At 49.9% G+C, this 19742-nt stretch overlaps 1 protein-coding gene across 1 annotated transcript; it reads left to right on the forward strand.

The window, feature by feature from the left end:
- The first annotated feature begins 11077 nt into the window (after positions 1-11077).
- Mb (myoglobin) lies at positions 11078-17955 on the forward strand. The gene is made up of 3 exons (XM_029470000.2): positions 11078-11238; positions 15605-15827; positions 17365-17955. The coding sequence occupies exons 1-3, from the start codon at positions 11144-11146 to the stop codon at positions 17509-17511; spliced, it is 465 nt and encodes a 154-aa protein (XP_029325860.1). The 5' UTR covers positions 11078-11143; the 3' UTR covers positions 17512-17955.
- Positions 17956-19742: the final 1787 nt, after the last annotated feature.

Raw genomic sequence — 19742 nt, forward strand, 5'->3', positions numbered from 1 at the left:
GTGGGCACATTTGGAGGCATTCCTTAGCCATTGTTATCTCTTCTGTGGAGAACCCTCTATCTAGACCCCTAGCCCCATTTAAATTGTCCTCTGTTTCTTTGACACTGTTTTCCCTTTGTATGTCCTGGGTACTAATCCCCTGTTTGGACTTCAGGCTCATGACAGCTTTCCTAGAGATTCCAAGGCCAAGGACCTTAGAAGAGAATTTGTTACCACCAATTTGTTAGATGAACATAATTCCTTTCTACATTCTAAATCTTTCTTCTTCTTCTTCTTCTTCTTTTCCTCCTCCTTCTCATTCCTCTACCCTCCCCCCGCCCCCATTGTTGTTTTTGCTTTTGTTTTTTGAGTCAGCGTTTCTGAGTGTAGCACTGGCTGTTCTGGAACTCACTCTTGCTCTATAAACCAGACTGGTCTCAAACTCAGAGAGCCTCTTGCCTCTGCCTCCCAGGGCTGGGATTAAAGGTGTGCGCCACCACCTCCTGGTTCTACATTCTAAGTCTTATTCTCGTGTCCACACCGTCCCTCATCAAAGAAGCTTCCCTTACAGCAAGTGGAAACCATCACAGAAGATCCACAACTCATCACAAGTGGAAACCATCACAGAAGATCCACAACTCGTCACAAGTGGAAACCATCACAGAAGATCCACAACTCGTCACATTGCAGAGACCAGCAGACAGTGCGAAGCCAGTCCCAGAAGCCACATTTGTATCACAGCTCCTGCATCTATGGGAACATGGGGGAGGGAGCAGAAGATGGTAAGAGGCAGAATACCAGAAGTCTGCGGCGCACCAGAGTCTCCTAGGAACGGCTCCATAAATAAGATCAAGACAATGGTCATATTAGTGGAAATGTTAACATGAAAAGGGGAAATTTTTGCAAGGATCACCCCTAAACAAGGAACTACAGGCAGATAATGACTGCTGGGGATGGAGCATTAGCCTCTCACAAGAGTGAGCCTCCTTACTGGCTGCCAGCATTGAACCATATACGCATCACCAACATAAACAGACTTACCTATAATCCTAGCTCTGTGGAGGTGGAGGCAGGAGGCTCACTGTGTTCAGTGAGAGATTCGGCCACAGGGAAATGGGTGGGGAGTGATAGCATGGGCTCAGGTGCACAGGTGAACACACACACATACAAACACACACTCATACGCACATACACCCCAACACACATACAAATACACACTCATACACATATACACACACACACATATACATAAACCCTAGTACACATAAACCACATGTACACACAACACACATGCACACAAGCATATATACACCACACATATACAAGCACATACACAGAACATACATATATACAACACACATACACATAGAAACACATACACATACACAAACAAGCAAATTCACACAACACACACATATTCAACACACATACACACAAGCACACACACACAAACACCCCCCACATACATGATGCACACACTCATGCACAGATACAGATATGCACACAAACACATACACATCACACACACATACACACACATGCATGCATGCATGCATGCAAGCACACATGCACACACAGAACCCAATAGATCTCTTTCCCATAGCACTTCTAAATGAAAGAGAAGTTAATAGAAATTAATACCATCTTTTTTTTTTTTTTTTTTTTTGGTTTTTCGAGACAGGGTTTCTCTGCGTAGCCCTGGCTGCCCTGGACTCACTCTGTAGACCAGGCTGGCCTCGAACTCAGAAATCTGCCTGCCTCTGCCTCCCAGGTGCTGGAATTAAAAGTGTGCGCCACCACTGCCTGGCTTTAATACCATCTTCTGGGACTCTATTATTTGAGTTTGGTGTCACCTGCAACCAAGCCCAGCCCCTACCCACAACCCTAGGTGCTTTAGTTTTAGTGCTGGGGATAGTGGGTGAGTCAAAACTTTTCAATAAAATATCTGAAATAACAGGGCTTATTGGGACTTTTTAGGTGCCATCCAGAAATATAACCCTGGGACAGGTCCCCACAGTTCACAGCAGCAGAGAGGACGGTGTCTGCTGAGCCCAGAGCTAAGGGTATTTTTATAGGGGAATTTGGGGGCAGGGGCTGTGTTGGTGACAGTGAACCTGTGGTACCTTTAGGGAGATAGAACAAACAGAGGAAAGTTGTGGGTGAGGGGCGATCCATCAGGAGTCCGTGCTTGCTTCTGATCTGCCTAGACTCTGTCTGGAAAGCTCAGACATAAATAGGACAAGCTGCTCTGGTGGTCAGCTGTCAGGATCTAAGGCAGGGTCACAGAGCCCAGTCAGGCTTGTAAGATGATCCTTTCTGGTTTTGTCTGATTAATTCTCTTGTTCTTCTCCCTTGCACCCGCCAAGCCCACATAGCTAAATGTAGCACATTCCAGAATTTTCTTTCTAACACATCCTTTTCTCTTTCTGCTCATAAAAACCTCCAACTGGGCCAGCAAAATGGCTCAGTGGGTAAAGGCATTTGCATAGAAGCCTGATGACCAAAGTTCCTTTCCTGGAACCCACACAATGGTGGAAGGAGAGAACTAACTTCACAGAGTTTCTCTGTGTGGAGGTCAGGACATGCATGACCCCCCTATAGGATACACACACCACATACATACGTGTTACATACATGATGCACATGTTATGTATGTGTTGATGGAACAGATGAGTCTCTCGTGACTTCTCAGTACCTTATATCACAGTGTGCTGTAGAGTACCTACTACATACCAGGCCCTTCGAGTTTACATCCACTCCCTGCTTTAGCACTTGTGATGGGGTGCTGCAGATAAGCGTAGCTGTTATACAAACGTGAGACCATGCGTTCCAAACCCTAGCACTTAGGGTAAGTTAGGCATGGCCGTGTGTGCTCGGGACCCCAGTGCCGGGCATGGGAGCTGGGCTACAGAGACAGGCTGAGAGTGGGCACTTGCTAGCCAGCCTAGCCCAACTGGAAAGCACCAGGCTCCAGGCTCAGCGAAAGACCTCAGCTGAAGGGATAAAGTGGAGAGTGATAGAGCAGGTCACCCTTTGGATGTCCTTCTCTGGGTGTCACATGCACGCTTGCAGACAGGCACATACACTCACACAGACACACAGATATGCACACACAGACACAAGACATACACACGCAAACATGCCCACACAGACATCTATATAGGTACACACAGACATACACACATATATACACACACAGATACATACACACATAGACATGTAGACACATGCATACAAAAAGACATGAACACACAAAGACATACACACAAAGACACATAGATACACTCAGGAACATACACATAGACACACACACAAATACACATACACATGCATGCTCATACAGACATGCACAAAGAAACACACAAACGCATACATGCACACATATACATAAATACACACAGACACATAGACAAATATATACACAAGACATATACTACACATAGGCACACATACATACCAATGCATATACATGTATACACATAAACACAAAAACACACATAGTCACACAGACACATACATATAGACACACCCATAAACACACATATACACATAGACACACATAGACACATGCACACACACACTATTCAGGATGACACTTGAGATAGAATGCCTTTTAAAGTTCTCATTTTACAAATAGAAAAGTTCTCATTTACAAATGGAAGAAACGAGGTAACCACTCTCTTTCTTTGAGTCAGAAATGGTTTAGGATGGCACCAAAGGCAGCCGTGTGGCTTGCCAGCCTCACGCCCCAGCTGAGCTGCCTGCACAGCCATTCACACACTGCTAAAGTGACCTCCCTCCACCACATTAGAAAATCCAGGAGTCATATGCCTCTCCTCAGCCACCGGAGGCCTATCCAACACAGTCAGTTCTGCACCCTCAAGTCCTCCCACACAGGCCTCACCCTCCTCAGTACCCATGCACCGTGCTTCCTCTTACTCTCCTCTCAGCCAACTGTCCTCTCTGCCCACAGGCCACTCCCCAAGCCAGACACAGCCTGACAGTCCTTCCACAACCTCTGCCTCACAAGGATGACTTTGCCACCCTGGGAGCCGGAGTGTGGACGACTCGTCTTTTAACAATGTGGAAAGCATCACCTGTCTTCCGGGCCAGAAGCAGTGAGCACAGACAGACACACAGGCTTGTGAGTGGTGGAAGCAGCGCCATAGGTAGCAGCATTTCTTCCAGATGCCACTAGATGGCAGCAGGTCCCCCAGTTGACAGTCGCTGGGAAAGCAACCATTTCATTCAGGACCCTGAGACCCTGGATGGAATCCAAACACCGAAATAAGCTTTCAGAACGCTCAGGTCTGGTACTTATTAGTGCTGCCAGGAAAATGAGGAGGGGAGGGGAGGAACTGAGATCAGACATCTCTGAGCCACAGAGCACAGATGTGGACACCGACTCCTTGCTTGGGCTCTGATTGGGACTTGCTGGCTGACTTTGAACAAGGTCCCTAACCTTTCTGTGCCTCTGTTTCTTCATGTGTAAAAGCGGGGACTATATAAAAATGCTTGCCCCAGAGGAAGGGCTCTGGGAGGAGGGAGAGGGTACACTCCGGTGTGCAGTGAGCAGGGTGTGTTTGTGGAATCTGTGTAAGGTCTCTATGAGAAAGATTCTACAGACTGACTGATTAGTTAGAGCCCCGTGGTTATGGAGAGTTGGAGTGTTGCCGATCCAAAGCCATCATCATGTTGGTCTATCCTACATATCTTTACTTACCCGTCTCTCACCATTTAAAATCATTATCTTTCTACTATCAAGTTTAACCATTCACTCTCAACAGCCCCAAATCTAAGAATGTTTTCAGCTAGCATTTGAAATCCAGGGTCCCCTTAACCTGCCTTACCTGCCATCCTCACCACTATATTTGTTAAGTGCCTTATTATTTTAGTTTGTTGTCTAACTATAAAAAGTTCACAGAGGACATGTGTAGTGGTGGATGTTTGTAATCTCAGCATTTGGATTCACGAGGAGTTCAGAGCTTGGACTACATGAGACCCTGTGCTAGCCTGGGCTACATGAAACCCTGTCTTAAAAACAAACGACAACAAAAAACCAACAAGGAAACAGGCAAATAGTTCCCATAACCATTCCACAGGAAATGTGTGTACGTAGAGTAGTTCAGAGCTAGCCTGGGCTACAAGAGGCCCTGCATTTAAAACAAACAAACAAACAAACAAACAAACAAACAAAGAAGGAAACACACAGTTCCCATAACCATTCCACAGGGAATAGTGTCATAAATACAAGTGTGTATGTAGAGTAGTTCAGAGCTAGCCTGAGACCTTATCTTTAAAACAAAACAGAACAAAACAACAAACAAACAAACAAACAAAACCAAGGAAACACACAAACAACAGTTCCCATAACCATTTCACAGGGAATAGTGTCATATGTACATGTGTGTGGATAGTGTCATATGTACCTGTGTGTATATAGTGTCATATGTACATGTGTGTGTATAGTGTCATATGTACATGTGTGTGTGTAGTGTCATATGTACATGTGTGTGGATAGTGTCATATGTACCTGTGTGTATATAGTGTCATATGTACATGTGTGTATATAGTGTCATATGTACATGTGTGTGGATAGTGTCATATGTACCTGTGTGTATATAGTGTCATATGTACATGTGTGTGTGTAGTGTCATATGTACATGTGTGTGTATACACACATGCATGTATAATATAAGCCCCTGTTTCCAGCACTGCTCTCTCATGCTTGCCTCAGAGGAAATGGTCTCTTGCTTCTGGAGTAAGACCTGTGCTTTGCACCCATGAGTCTCATCCTGCTTCTAAGGCTCTCACAGAGTGAAAATGGGGCTCTACTGATCTAGACTAGCTACACCCCAAAACAGAGAGGTAAGAAGGCAGAGCCTCTACTGGAGCCTGGAAGGTGGAGGAGGGGCTATCCTCAGGAAAGCAGAGGAATGAGCAGCCCCTGGGATGAGGGACTGTAGGGGTGGGGGTGAAACTGGCTCATCCAGGTGACACATGGAAGGGGGGCCATAGAGAGGGAGAGGGAAGGAGGCCAGTGCCCTGGGCCACCTGCTGACGGGGACAAGCAGATCCTGTGTGCCTGCCAGTCTTTCCAACAAGCCCCTAAGGGCCTTTGGGGAAGGAGCAGCCTGCGTGTGGACCGTATTTTTAGCTCCCTGTGCATCTGCTGGCGTCTGTGAGGCACCTCCCTTATTCTCAGCCTTGGTCACTGACTCGGGCTCCTGAGGGTATCTGGGGAAAAGGTTGGCTTGGTTAGTATGACAACGACCCTAAGAAGGGTCGCGCCCAGCCATGGGTGGTGAGTTTGTGAGAGATCCAAAGAAAGCCTGGGGGTCCTCCCACCCCATCAGGGCCTCCCAGGCTCTGCCAACATCAGGTTGGCTGTGCATATGTCCTGGCCCGAGACAGCCAGCGGTGGGACTTAGCCAGGGATGCATCCGAGCTGGAGGTGGGAGAAAGCAGGCAGAGGCCACGCTCAGATCAAGGGGGGGACCCAGGCCTTAGGAACCAAGAGCTCCCCGCCACCACGGGGCCTGAAGTTCCAGAAGAGTCCAAAGGAGTCATCTCTTGACCTTGCAAGAGAGATCTGTTGGCTGCCACAAGGCTGTCAAGCTCCCAAGTCACTAGATAAGTCTGGGCCCTTGAGGGAGGCGAGGTGCAGAGCTGCCCAGTGGGCGCTGGCAGACTGAGCTCCTGGCTTGCTTTGTCCAGAATGGTGTTCAGAATCCTCAGAAGGTGCAGTCTGGACCCCAAACCCCTGCTTGTGTGAGACCCAACAGGCCCTCTGTACCCCAGCAGCAAGCAAAGTCCTTGCTTGCAAAGAGGGGGTGCTATGCAGGTGACGTCTGGGTCAATGGAAAGAATTTGTGCAGCTCTGGGTAACGGTCACTGACCCTAGACACATTCAAGCAGATATCAAGGGGTGATCTGTCAGAAGATGTTCAGTGGGAAATTGGATGAGGCCTCTTTAGCATCTAGACATGTCCCTGTTGTTCTAGAAGTCTCTATCCCTAGGTGTTTACAATCCTGGAATCTAGAAGCCAAGGTTCTAGAGACGTAAACAAGAAGGCTCTGGTACATGAGAACTTTTATCCAAGGATCTTGAGACTTCTTTTTTTTATTTAAGATTTATTTACTTATACAAATACACTGTAGCTGTCTTCAGACACCCCAGAAGAGGTCATCAGATCCTGTTACAGATGGTTGTGAGCCACGGTGTGGTTGCTGAGAATTGAACTCAGGACCTCTATAAGAGCAGTCAATGCTCTTAACCACTGAGCCATCTCTCCAGCCCCTGGATCTTGAGACTATTGAGGTGGCTTTTACAAGTTTCACACTTGGGGATGCAAAGCACTCTGGGATAGGCAGAGAGTCAAGCTACCTTGGGAATTTAGCCCGTTACGTGGGTGTCTAGCAAACTCATATGTGTACATGTGTGACAAGAGTGTGGAAACCAGGCTGTGGGGAATTTTGCACACCAGGCTTCCTCATGGTGGGTCTGCAGCCTCCTAGCCTGGCCAGGATGCAGCTGTCACAGGGAGACTAATAGGCACCAAACAGGGGCTGGCTCCAGGTCTCCATAGCAACCCAGAGACAGGGTAAGTACACACAGTTGCCCCTGCCACCCCGACAGCTTACATGGTAAAGCTTTTAAAAAGTCCATCTACCTTCAAGCCACAGACTTTCCCAGCCAGGCTGGCACATGGGGCACCTGCCAAACCCGTGAGAGCTCCTAGGTAAATACCTCATACCATTGGGGGACTGATGAGGGCTTCGTTACCTTGGTTACCACCAGAGAACTCTGGGAAGCTGGAAGACAGAACAGAGCTGGGAGGTACTGTCCAAGGGACGCGCAATAAAGTGTGACTTCTGCACAGAATGCCAGTGCTGTAAGGTAGGACCTAGAGCTGCTGGTGTGACAAACCTGTCAGGGCGTGAGCCAGTGCCTTCCCCAGCATGTGGACCAAGTGGTCTGGTCATCCTGGGACAGTTGGCCTCTTTCCTTCTGTCTTCCCTTCCTGTACCCAGAACTCATACTCTCAATGACCAGAGAAGTGTGTGTGTGGGGGGGGGGGAGGAGAGGAAGCTGCAGAGGGTCAGCTCCTGTAAACAAGCACTGACCAGGCCCTCAGCCCCTGGCTATAGGAAGAATGGCTGAACAATGGGACAGACGAATGATAACACGAACATTCCCTCTGGAACCCATGTTTCTCATTGGGCCCTGGTGGCCATCAGCCTGGGCATGAACAGGAGTGATTCTTGTCTGTCACTCATCCACAACTGGCTGATGTTCCAGAAGGAGACACAGAGTCATGCTGGAAGCGGGGGCTCATGGGACCTGACCTCCTCCAGATCCCCGAGGGAGGATGTGGGCTCTGGGCCCTCTGTTCTCTCCCAGGGCTGGGCATGAGTCTCACAATTTTCCTGTTGTGTTTTCCCACTGCCTGGATGACTCCATCCACAGCCCTGCTCAGTTTGTAGAGACATCTGACTGGCGGCGCTAACAGCACCAGCTGTTCAGGTAGAGTCCTGCTATTGACTGCCCTGAGTCAGGTATCTGCCCTGTGATTGGTGGCTGATTTTGAAGAGATCAGCTAAGTAGTCTCACAATGTGGCTGTCACCTCAGCAGGGCCCACTCAAGATGTTTTGCTCGAGCAATGGTTCTCAGCCTTCCTAATGCTAAAACCTTTCAATATAGCTCCTCATTATTCTTTTTGTTGCTACTTCATAACTGTGACTTTGCTACTGTTAGGTATCATAATGTCAATCTCTGATATGCAGGGTATCTGGTACTTGACCCCTGTGAAAGGGTTGTTCAACCCCCAAAGGGATTACAACCCACAGGTTGAGAACCACTGAGTCATGAAGGATGGCTAGTCTCTGCTGACACACCCAGAGTAGACCCAACATAGTCAGACACAAGTGACCTGTTCTTTCTGAGCTAGATTATAAGTGGGATGGTACCCCCTTCCTCACTTGGTAGTTGGATGGGATCTTGCCAGGGAGACACTTTAAAACCTGACAAGCCACTGGGTGTGGTCTCACATGTCTTTAGTCCAAGCATTCAGGAGACAATTGCAGGCAAATTGCTGTGTTTGATGCCAGCCTGGGCTATACAGCAAATCCCAAGCCAGTCAGGGCCACACAGTTAGATAACACAAAATCTGGACTGTCCTGAACACACAGAAGTATCTATGCGATGACCATCCCAGCACTGAGCACCCTCCAGGGGAGTGCTACAAGATTCTTGGCTACAGGATGTCCTTAATGTGTTGTTTCAGCGTGTGACAGAGTGGCTGTCATACTTTGTGCACTCTGTGACTGTTGGCTGGATGGTAGGTAAGTGATGGATGGGTAGATGGAGAGAGAGGGAGCGTGGATGGATGAGAGATAATTATAGAGAAAGAATAATTGATGGGTGGACCATGGATGAAGGATGGAGAGTGGGTGGATGGATGATAAATAATAGATAAACTATGGGTAGATGGATGAAGGATGGATGAAGGATGACAAATAGATGGATGATGAATGGATTGATTGATTGATAGGTAATAATTGGTGGATGGGAATAAATGCATAGATGGATTGATGGATAACAGCTGGCTGCTGGCTGACTGGCTAATGGATAGGTGAAGGATGGGTAGAGTGGACTGATAGACGGAAACTCAGTCCATTCTCTTTCTTATAAAGCTGTCTACCTTTTATCAACAGTATTTCTTCAGCTCAAATTAGGTACAGAGCCCTGTGTGGAGCTCAAAAGATATACTGATGAATAAAGCAGACCCTCTTATCCCTCACAAGATACAAAATAATATTTTAAAATTTATTTTTATATGCACACGTGTGCACGCACATGCACGCACACACACACACACACACACACACACACACACACACATGCATACTCATGGACTTTAGAGGACAACAACTTTCAGGAATCAGCTTTCTTCTTCCACCACATGGGTCCTGAGGATGGAACTCAGGCCTTCGGATTTGGAGGCCGCTGCCTTTACCCACTGAACCATCTCTGTAGCCCCCAAATGAGGTTTTCAAGAGCATGAACTCTGAGTCCAGACTCACTAGAGTCAAACACCATCTGTGTTATGTGTTATCATCCTGGGGACCATGTCAGTGTTTACCCTAAGGGCTTCTCAGGGGATTGCAAGAACATGGCAAAGAGATGAGGGTCTGTGCCTGGCAGAGTCCGGGAGTATTGGCAGTCATCACCCTGCTGGAAGTGCCACATGCTGCACCAAGGGAAGTAGTGGGGTAGGAGATCACAAAGAATGGGAGGAGCTGAGGGTTTCATGGAGCATGGGAGCACAACCGTGCAGAGAAAGCCAGGAGCAAGCTCAGAGCTGGGCATTCTTCAAGTCAGAGACTTGTCTTGGTTGGTTCAGCCACAAGCACAGACCCATTGTGGCTCCTTTATACCACTTTCAGCTGGGCTTGGGGCATCAGCAAAGTAAGAAGAGGGTGGCAAGATGGCACAGTGGGTATGAAGACTTGCCACCATGGCTGAGGATCTGAGTAAGATTCCTGGGTCTTTTTGAAAGGAAAGAACCAATGCCTGGAACTTGTCTTCTGACCTCTACAAACATGCTGTAGCACTCTCTCTCTCTCTCTCTCTCTCTCTCTCTCTCTCTCTCTCTCTCTCTCTCTCTCTCTTACATGTACACGCACACACACGTAATAAAAAAAAACAAAAGCAGACAGAAAGTGAGAGGAGGAGACTTCTAGGGGTCAGCAAGATGCCTGTACCCAAGCTTAGAAACATGACAAGTCCCTGTGGGGCAGCAGACAGGGGGAGAATTGGGTTTCAGCTGCTGGCAATGGCTTCGGTGCCCTTTCTCTGGGCTTGTGCAAGTCCAGACAGTGACCTGGCTGCTTCCCCCTCCCCACCCCCTACTGCCCCAAGCTGTCCTAGCTCCCACAATGGCACTTGCCCCAAAATAGCTGCCCATGTGAGGGCCAGAGAAAGGCAGAGATTAGACCCCTGGAGGGTTGAGCACGGTAGCAGGAGGGGCATGTGGCACCCAGTGATCCTGGCCAGACTAGCATCTGGGAAGGTATAAAAGCCCTTCAGGACCAGGTGGCCTCAAACCTCAGCTGACAGCCAGCCCACACTCTCTCCTTTTGTCCTCTTTAGAAGCCACTATGGGGCTCAGTGATGGGGAGTGGCAGCTGGTGCTGAATGTCTGGGGGAAGGTGGAGGCCGACCTTGCTGGCCATGGACAGGAAGTCCTCATCGGGTAAGAGGAAGAGACCCTTATCTCAATACCTGTTTGCCGAGGCTCACCATATGGCGACAAGGTGGAAGCTGGCAGGGTAGACCAGTTGGCTGCAATGATGAGGTCGGATTTTACTTGCTTCTAAGTGCTGGAGACTGGAGTAGAGAAATAAAAAGGGGGAACCATCCCTCTCCGCTGACGTCAGCAACCAAAGCAAGCTTGAGCATCTAACAGCTCACCAGATGAATCTTATTATGGCAGAGAGTCAGAATAATGAGGGCAGTGATAGATCTCGTCTACTAGTGTGGACTGAAAGCTTGGGTAATGTGGTTGCCTTCAGCTGCAAAGGATTCCTAGACATGCCCAGAAAAATTGCAGATTCTGAGCCTGGGCAAGGGGGTAGGGGTGGAGGGGTGGCGAGGCTCATACACAGGGCCTCACTGCTCACCCAGAGACTGGGACTCTTCCCAGGGTTCTGGGCTTGGCTGCCTCAGAAGCATGATGGGATATGCATGATTGGTAATTCTTGGCTCTGGGGAGGAGATTGCTCTGTTGCTAGCAGCCCCTGCACTGTCTGTGAAGCTGTAGTCTGGAAATGAATTTTTTGCTATTTATGATCTAGGGTGAGTTCTCCCCCTGATCTTCACGTTCCTGTATACTCCCTTAGTCTGTTTCTAATCCTTCTGCTTGGGAGCAAGGTCATCTAAGGTCAGAGCCCTTTAGGTGGCCGAGCTGGAAGGAGGCTCACGAGCTTCTGGAACACCTGGGTCGTCTCTCAGCTTCTTCCTGCCTGTCTTTCTCCCCCCCAATCCTTAAGTGCTGGGCCTACAAGCCATCTAACTGGACTAACTCCCATCCCAAATTGGCATACATTCCTAGGCCACAGATTTCCTATGTGACCTTAGACAAGTTGTTTCTCCTCTCTGGGCCCTATTTCTGCCTTGGACTGTTTGTCATGATCTGAGGCCACCTGCCCACTCTCATGCCCTGAGATTTGGAGCCTCTACCCTCTTTTTGTTATGGACAGCAGATGCTCTTACTGAACCACCTTCCCAACCCCCGTGATGACATTTTTGTTGGGGAAAGGATTTTGGAGCTGTGAAGGTTTGGAAACGACTGGTATTGACAGCAACCTTTCACACAATGAGAACTGTCTCACAGAGTCACAAACAGCCTGTGCCAGTGATGATCCGCCCCTAAAAAAGGCTCCCAGGGGTGATCATGGAGGTGAAGGTGGAGAGGAAATGGAGGAAGTCTCACAGAGCAAGCCCTGTGTTGGATCACCTTAATGAACTTAAGTATGAACTCACGTATCACAGCTGACAGAGAGGTTTAGCAACTTGACCCAAATCACACAGCTAATACGACTGTGGATAGGATTCAAACTCAGGCCACTTGGCTGTAGCCCATGCTCTTGGTGACCCTTCTATCTACCACCCCGTGTGCTTCTAAGATGGAGTCTGATTGGTCAACTGTTTAGAAGATAAGCAGAGAGGCTTATCTTCCCTTCCCTGGCCAGACAGACTGTATATGCTTTGCCTGGTCTCCTGGCAACATGATGAAGAAAGGAACCCTGGGAAACTATCCTTGGTCTCTTCAACAGAGACTGAATCAGTTGTGCTCAGGGGAATCCAGGATACGGGCTCTGGACCTCACCCGGGACTCCATCTGTGGAACTCAGGGTTCAGGGAGCAAGTGACTATGTGGAGCCTGTAGGCCTATACCTCTCCTCCTATAATGTGAGCAATCCTAATGCTATTCTGCCCAGTGCTGCGCAAAGGTGAGGGTAGGGTAACCCTTCTAGAGGCTGGGAAATCAGTTTGGTTTACACTCAGTGACTAAGACGAAGAAAGGCCGAGTGTCTGTTCCGGCATTCCACAGGACCCTGGAGACCGACCCAGAACCAGAGTGTAGTATCTCTAAAGCCTACAGCCTTGAGTCCCTCTTCTGGCCCCATCCAGCCTGGTGACCTTGGGCTCACCTGTGGGTGTCAGGCCTCCCGTCTGTCAGCAGGAACTCAAGGGTCATTGTCGCTAGATAATAATAGTCAGGAGCACAGGGACCCTGGACAAGGTACCAGAGACAAGCTGTCAGTGACGCACACAACTCTGGATAGGCTCCTGGGGTTGATTCTGTAATATAACCAGGACTGGGGACAGGCCCAACCAATCTTCATGGCACCAGCCTGTGTGCATGGCTCTTCACCCACGTGAAGAACAGACTTGCATGTTTGTGTGTATGTGCTTCTTAGAATACACACATATGTGTGTGTGCTTCTGAGAACATGTGTTGGGGGGTGGAGGGTCTGCATACTATCATTTACAATGGGATGCCATTGTGTGACAGAGACAGAGCCCAAGTGGTCACCCAGAGGATAAGGGGGAAGCCATAGGGCCTAGTTAAACCCCTGCAGGATACTCAGGCTTTCTGTACCTCAGTTTCTCCAGCTGTCACATGGAGTCTGCTGCATGAGGCTCTTTCAGCAGGGTTCTGATCAGTGATGGTTGCCTCGGAGTGACTTGGCATCACAGAGCAAGAAGTAGCCCATGTATGAACCTGAGTCTGTGTAGTTGGAATGGGCACATGGTGGGGTGTTTGGGAGGGAGCTGTAGTCAACAGAACTGATAACTGACACACAGTGAAGTGCTTGAGAGGTGGGAAGGCTTGTCTGTGATGAGTGACCATGGACATGGAAGAGGGGCGTAGAGCAGCTGACCTGAGAGGCTGTATCGAGCACCCCACCCACTGGTGAGGTGAGACCATCCCCACTGTAGAACATTGTGGCCTTTTTTGTCCTGCCCTGTCTGGAGACTAATCTAGTCGTGTGCAGAGAGACAGGGCTCCCACACTCCCTCTGCTGGATGCACACTAGACCTCTTAGTTCCTCCTCTGAGACAGGATGCAATCACAGAACTCGCTTCAGGTGTACTGTGGGGATTCAGTAAATTACCCTGCAAACTGCTTTAAGGACATGCATGTCCTTTGTGAATACTCTATAGGTGACAGTTCATGCTCTCTCGTGGAAAACTCAGAGGCCACCTGTCCCTCAGTGTGGATCCTAATCAGGCTGGTCCTAGAGTGGGGATGGAACAGGGAAGGAACACCAGACCACCACATGAACACAGGCTCCATTGGCCCCACAAAGGGTTGGGTCAGCTCGAGAGAAGAGCTGGAGACATCAGCACATCACAAGCTCAAGGGATTGTAGAGGAAGCAGCCAGATAACTCAGCAGCCAGACCTAGCTCTTGGATTGGATGAAGCAACTTAGCGTCCTGGTCATAGGATGTCCTCCCCACGGGACTGTGGGGCAGAGGCCAGGGGGACCAAGTGCTTCCCAGACAGCTTGGTACACAAATGTATATGCTCGTAGTGATGCCATAAGGATCACGTAGAGTCTAGATAGCTATGGTTACCCTGATAAACATGTCAGAGTGGGGCACTATGGGGCATCCGGTGTAAATTCTAGTTCTGTCCAGGCTCCAGTTCTGAGCTCTGACACCACCTGCTGTGGCCTCGGCCAAGCAACTGCCTTTGATGGTGTTTTATCTGCCCACAAGTGGATCAGGGACTGGCCTCATCTGGGGAGGTTGGTGGTTCTTGTAGCCCTCATTATCTTCCCAGAACAGGACTTGGGTCCCTGGTTGGATAAAGCCAGAGCTCACGAGGTGACAGGCAGAAGCAGCTGTGGCCTTTGGTTGGTCCATTTACCATTGCCAGTGGAAAGTGGTTGGGGTTAGAGCTGAAGTTTATGCTAATGTAGAGGGGTCTCAACGACAGCCACAGATAGTCAGGAGGTCTAGAACTTCAGGTTTCAGCATCTTCAGGCAGGAAGCCATAGAGGCATCCCTGACACAGATGTCTTGAGGAATAGAGGGTACTTCTGAGTCATATAGATCCAATGGCTGCCTGCCTTCTCTGCACACTAGCTCTGAGATCCTCCTGGGGACACATCCTGAGTCTTGTTCCTGTTTATAAAGTGGGAAGAGTGTGAATGACATTGGAGGTAGGTGTGAGCCCAGCATAGAACAGGATACACAGATGCTCCACCTCAGTACACCGCACTGTCTGCTCTCCAGATAACAGAGAGAATGGGGTGAGGGTGGAGAGACATCACTGCCCTTGATCTTCTCCATAACCAAGAGAAGAAGAGGGTAATGGTGTTGATCATAATGGACGAACAGCAGGTGTCTATCCTGCAGTGTGCCAGACACCCGATGGGTTACCTCATTTAACCCATTAGATAAGGTCATGTCACTCCCATTCATTGGAGATCCTCAAGCACAGAGAGAGGTGTGGAGAACTGGCCCAGGCAGTACCACTGGGAAGAGACATAATCAGAGTCTAGTGGCCTCCACGGGTCTCACTTCATCCCTTTTTGTCCCACAGTCTGTTTAAGACTCACCCTGAGACCCTGGATAAGTTTGACAAGTTCAAGAACCTGAAGTCAGAGGAAGATATGAAGGGCTCAGAGGACCTGAAGAAGCATGGTTGCACCGTGCTCACAGCCCTGGGTACCATCCTGAAGAAGAAGGGACAACATGCTGCCGAGATCCAGCCTCTGGCCCAATCACACGCCACCAAGCACAAGATCCCGGTCAAGTACCTGGAGGTAGGCGGCCACAGCAAGTCTCCAGGGCAGAGATATAAATCCCAGCTTAGCCACTCAATACGAGTGGCCTGCTTTCTCCCCACTAAGCTTTCTCCCCAGTTCTCCTCTACAACCTACCCCAGCCCTGTTCCCTTTGAGGGTGCTGAGGAGCCACACAGCATCCAATTTAATGGCTTGCCCAAATGCTGGGCCAGCACCTTAGTATGAAATATGACTAATACACAACTTGCCTTCTCCTCAGAAGCGGGAGCTCTTGTTGGACCCGCTGGACTGGACAGATGTGGAAACTGAGGGACAGGCAGCTTGGGAAAGTCACTGAGGCAGGATTCCCACTCAGGGTGAATCAGTTCTGTCAGAGAGCGGTGGATGCTTTGTTTCTCTGATGCTCTGCTGCCCTAGCCCATGATGGTTCAGACACCAGTTGGACAGTGGCCTAAAGAGAGGCCAGCAGCCCTCAGTGGGGTCCTGTCTGTCTTCATTTTGCAACTGGAGTCACAGGGCAGAGCAGGGCAGAGCAGGGCAGGGCCAGACACATAACCAGCCTCCCTGAAGGTAGGGCTCGTTCTGCAGACCCAGGCTCCACAGACGTTTCTGTATCTGTGAATTGTGAGGCAGATTTCCCAGAGGTGTGTTTGCAAAGATGTCCTGTGCCTCTGGATGCACTTGTTCCCCTCGGTGTCCCCTTCTGCTGTGTCCCACGCTCATCTCTGCTGTGTCACTTGCATATTAGGGTCCCAGCCCAAAAGAGCAGCTGTACCCCCACTCCTGAGCTAGCAGGGGTGTATTCACAGTCCCTGGGTCTAATCTCAGCTTACTATCTACCTGCTACATGACCTCAGCCTGGTCACTTGGTGGTCTCTTCAGTAAGGTTGCCACCCCTTCATACAGCAGCCAAAGCTGTACGGGACAAAACTCTAAGTCAATGACGATAAGTAAGTGTTATGATAGTTTCATCGTGAGCCTTTGGATTCTGGGTGGTCCTGATCCCCATCTAGGCAATGGCGGTACCTGATCTCCCCTGGCCCCTCTCCCCTTGTCAGTACCTGTTCCTCAGTCCCAGGTTCAGGGATAAAATCACATGATGGGAAAAGCCTCTTCCCAGGTGTCCCGATTGACAGTCCTGGTGGGTTAAGCCAATGCTGAGCAAGGTATCATGTCTGCTGCGTGCAAGCTTTCATGGGCCAGCTGCTGGGCCTGCATCCTGAAGTAGTGTGGGCACACGAGAGGTGAGAAAGGGGCCCCAGAGGGGCTCCCTGGGTTTGAGTGACCCTCCCTGACTGTGTGACTTCATGCACACAGCTATCCCTGTCTTTGCCTCAGTTTCCCCATTTACAGAGCAGGGACGGTGGTGGTGCCTGCCTCCAGGCAGTCAGGTTTAAAGGAGTCGGTTCATGGTAATTGCATGGAATGGCACTTGGTACATCGTAAGAGTGCAAGGAAGAGTCCTGTGGTAAGGAGAAGGGCAGTGAGTCCACGCCCCCTTAGCTTATGGCTTGCTCTGTCCCCTCACCTACAACCTCTTGTCCCTTTCTTGCAGTTTATCTCAGAAATCATCATCGAAGTCCTGAAGAAGAGACATTCCGGGGACTTTGGAGCAGATGCTCAGGGCGCCATGAGCAAGGCCCTGGAGCTCTTCCGGAATGACATTGCCGCCAAGTACAAGGAGCTGGGCTTCCAGGGCTGAGCCATGGGCTCCCACTGTTCGGCCCACCAAGCTGGGACCCAGTGTTGTGTAGCAAGTAGTGTGTGCAGTGCTCTAGGTTAGCAGAGAACAGAAGAGGGGAGCATAGTGTGGCATCCACCCACACCCTTGGGGACAGGGCTCTGAGCAGTGTTACCCTGGAGCCCAGAGGTGCAAAGTGGCCTCTGCTTCGTCAGCTCTGCCAGGTCATGCTCAGGTCTCCTAAGTCCCAATCCATTTTCTTCTGGTTTTGGGAAAATCTCTTTTCCACTGTCACATTTGACCCCAAATCCAAGTCACTGACTAGCAGACCCTGACCTTTGGGCGAGATGGATGGTTGCTTAGAGGGAGTGGAGGGTGAAAACGGGGCAGTGAGCATCAAGTCTCCCACTGCTCAGCTTCCCGTTGACCCACCTTGTCTCAATAAAATATCCTGTGAGTCCTCAATTCTTGTCTCCGTCCGGTATATTTTTATCCCTTCCGGTAAGGGAAACACCCACAAACGTCACTGGAAGAAATGGGAAGGTGCATTCTGGGATGGCAGGCAGACAGAAGATGTGAGGCAGCCCCCTTTCTACAATCACCTCTCAATGACAAGCACACACTGGGCTAGGCTCAGGGACAGGGAAGAAAGGGCCCCCCACCTGGGCTCTGATCAAGATGGCGGGCCTGCAGACAGAGTCAGCTGACCTTGGCAGTCTGGGGATCAGTGCCAGGTGCCCAGGGCAGGAGACAGGGAGGAGATGTCTCGCTGTGGATCCAACAGCTGAGGCAATGTGAGAAGGTCACCCAGCCAGAATGTAGCAAAGCTGAGAGCCAAACAGTGGCCTACAAGACAACTGGGTCTCTGACCCCAGGACAGAGCCTGTGGCCAACAGTAGCAGCTGCTGACCTTCCGGCCAGGGAGAGGACAGACAACAGGGAGATACTATCCAAACACAGTAGGACAGGGGAAGAAACCCACGTATCCAAGGGCAGACTGCAGATAGTGTGTGAGCCTCACCAAGGACCCGGAGCAGGCCTGTTACTGAGGCTAACACAGTCAGAGCAAAACTCAGCCACCAGTCCTCAGAAGGCCAACTGGACAGGTAATACTGAGAAGCAGAGAAAGGGGTTTATTCAGTGTGGCCACACCTGAAAGAGGACAGAGAGGCTCAGTGCTCCCCACCCCCAGCCCAGCTTCAGGGTCCTAACATGAGGTGAAGTTAAAATGCAGAGCTGGCCAGAGGCATTCATAGCTGAGCAGAACCAGCTGAGACGTAGTCTCCCCTCTCCTCCGTTCCATAAGGGGCCTGACAAATGTCCAAACTATGTGAAATCTCTTCCTGGTTGACAAGTGTCTCCTCTGGCTGGACCAAATTTCAACTCGTTCCTTCCTGACATGAGATCACAATCTGGAGGAGTCCGTTGCCTTTGTCTTATAGCCAAAGGGAGGGATGACTTTTCAAGCACGGTGACCTGAGTTTGACCCACGGGAAGACAGAAGAAGACATCGGCTTCATGAAATTGTCCTCTGACTTCCACCGTGGATGCACGCGTGGGTGTGTGTGTGTCCACATATAAAATCATGCCACACATGCACACACAATACACAATACTAATAATGATTGATGATGATAATGGTGGTGGTGGTGGTGATGCCTTCATTCGTAGGTGGGGTTCTGCCCTTACCTTATAGAAATGTCATTGACTGTCAGACAATGGGCTCTTCCTGACATGTGGTCTTCCTAGGGGCTGGCGGAGCTGGCTCTTCTCCAGCTGTTAGGCGTTCATCAAGATTCCTGTCAGCAACACTCCTGGCTCCAGCTGCAGAGGAGGGCTAGGCATTTGTCGTCTGCCCTGCATTCATCGAGCAAATCTCGACAAACCTTGGAGGTAAAAATAGAAGTGAGCTTAGAGCTCTGCAGTGCACACGTGGGCCAGCTGCCTCTTTTGTCACGGCTGAGTGTCTGGGCTGAGTCCTCATGTCAGGAACAGGCGGATACTCGACTTCAGTTTATTTAAGGTTTCTCTCTAGCCCCAGGCGAGCGCTGGCAAATTCCACACTCAGAGTCGTAGTGTGTGAGTGTGGAGGTGGCAGACTGATTGCAGCCATCTGCTCCTGGTAGTGTCCTCCAGACCACTGTATATCCCCAGCTCCTCATGAAGGCCCCTCCTGGGGTTGAAGCATAGATTCCCTTCACACTGAGACCCCACAGACCCACCCGAGTCCTGCTGTCTCCTGCAGGTCCCAG

Source organism: Mus caroli, unplaced genomic scaffold (assembly GCF_978045245.1).
Source record: "Mus caroli unplaced genomic scaffold, Mus_caroli_1 scaffold_16, whole genome shotgun sequence".
NCBI classification, from domain to species: domain Eukaryota; kingdom Metazoa; phylum Chordata; class Mammalia; order Rodentia; family Muridae; genus Mus; species Mus caroli.

What these genes read in the sequence shown, in the direction of transcription:
- Mb (XM_029470000.2), top strand. Translation starts at nt 11,144, where the DNA reads ATGGGGCTCAGTGATGGGGAGTGGCAGCTGGTGCTGAATGTCTGGGGG. An exon ending in GGACAGGAAGTCCTCATCGG is followed by an intron (nt 11,239 to 15,604) that starts GTAAGAGGAAGA and finishes TTTGTCCCACAG; the next exon opens with TCTGTTTAAGACTCACCCTG. An exon ending in TCCCGGTCAAGTACCTGGAG is followed by an intron (nt 15,828 to 17,364) that starts GTAGGCGGCCAC and finishes CCTTTCTTGCAG; the next exon opens with TTTATCTCAGAAATCATCAT.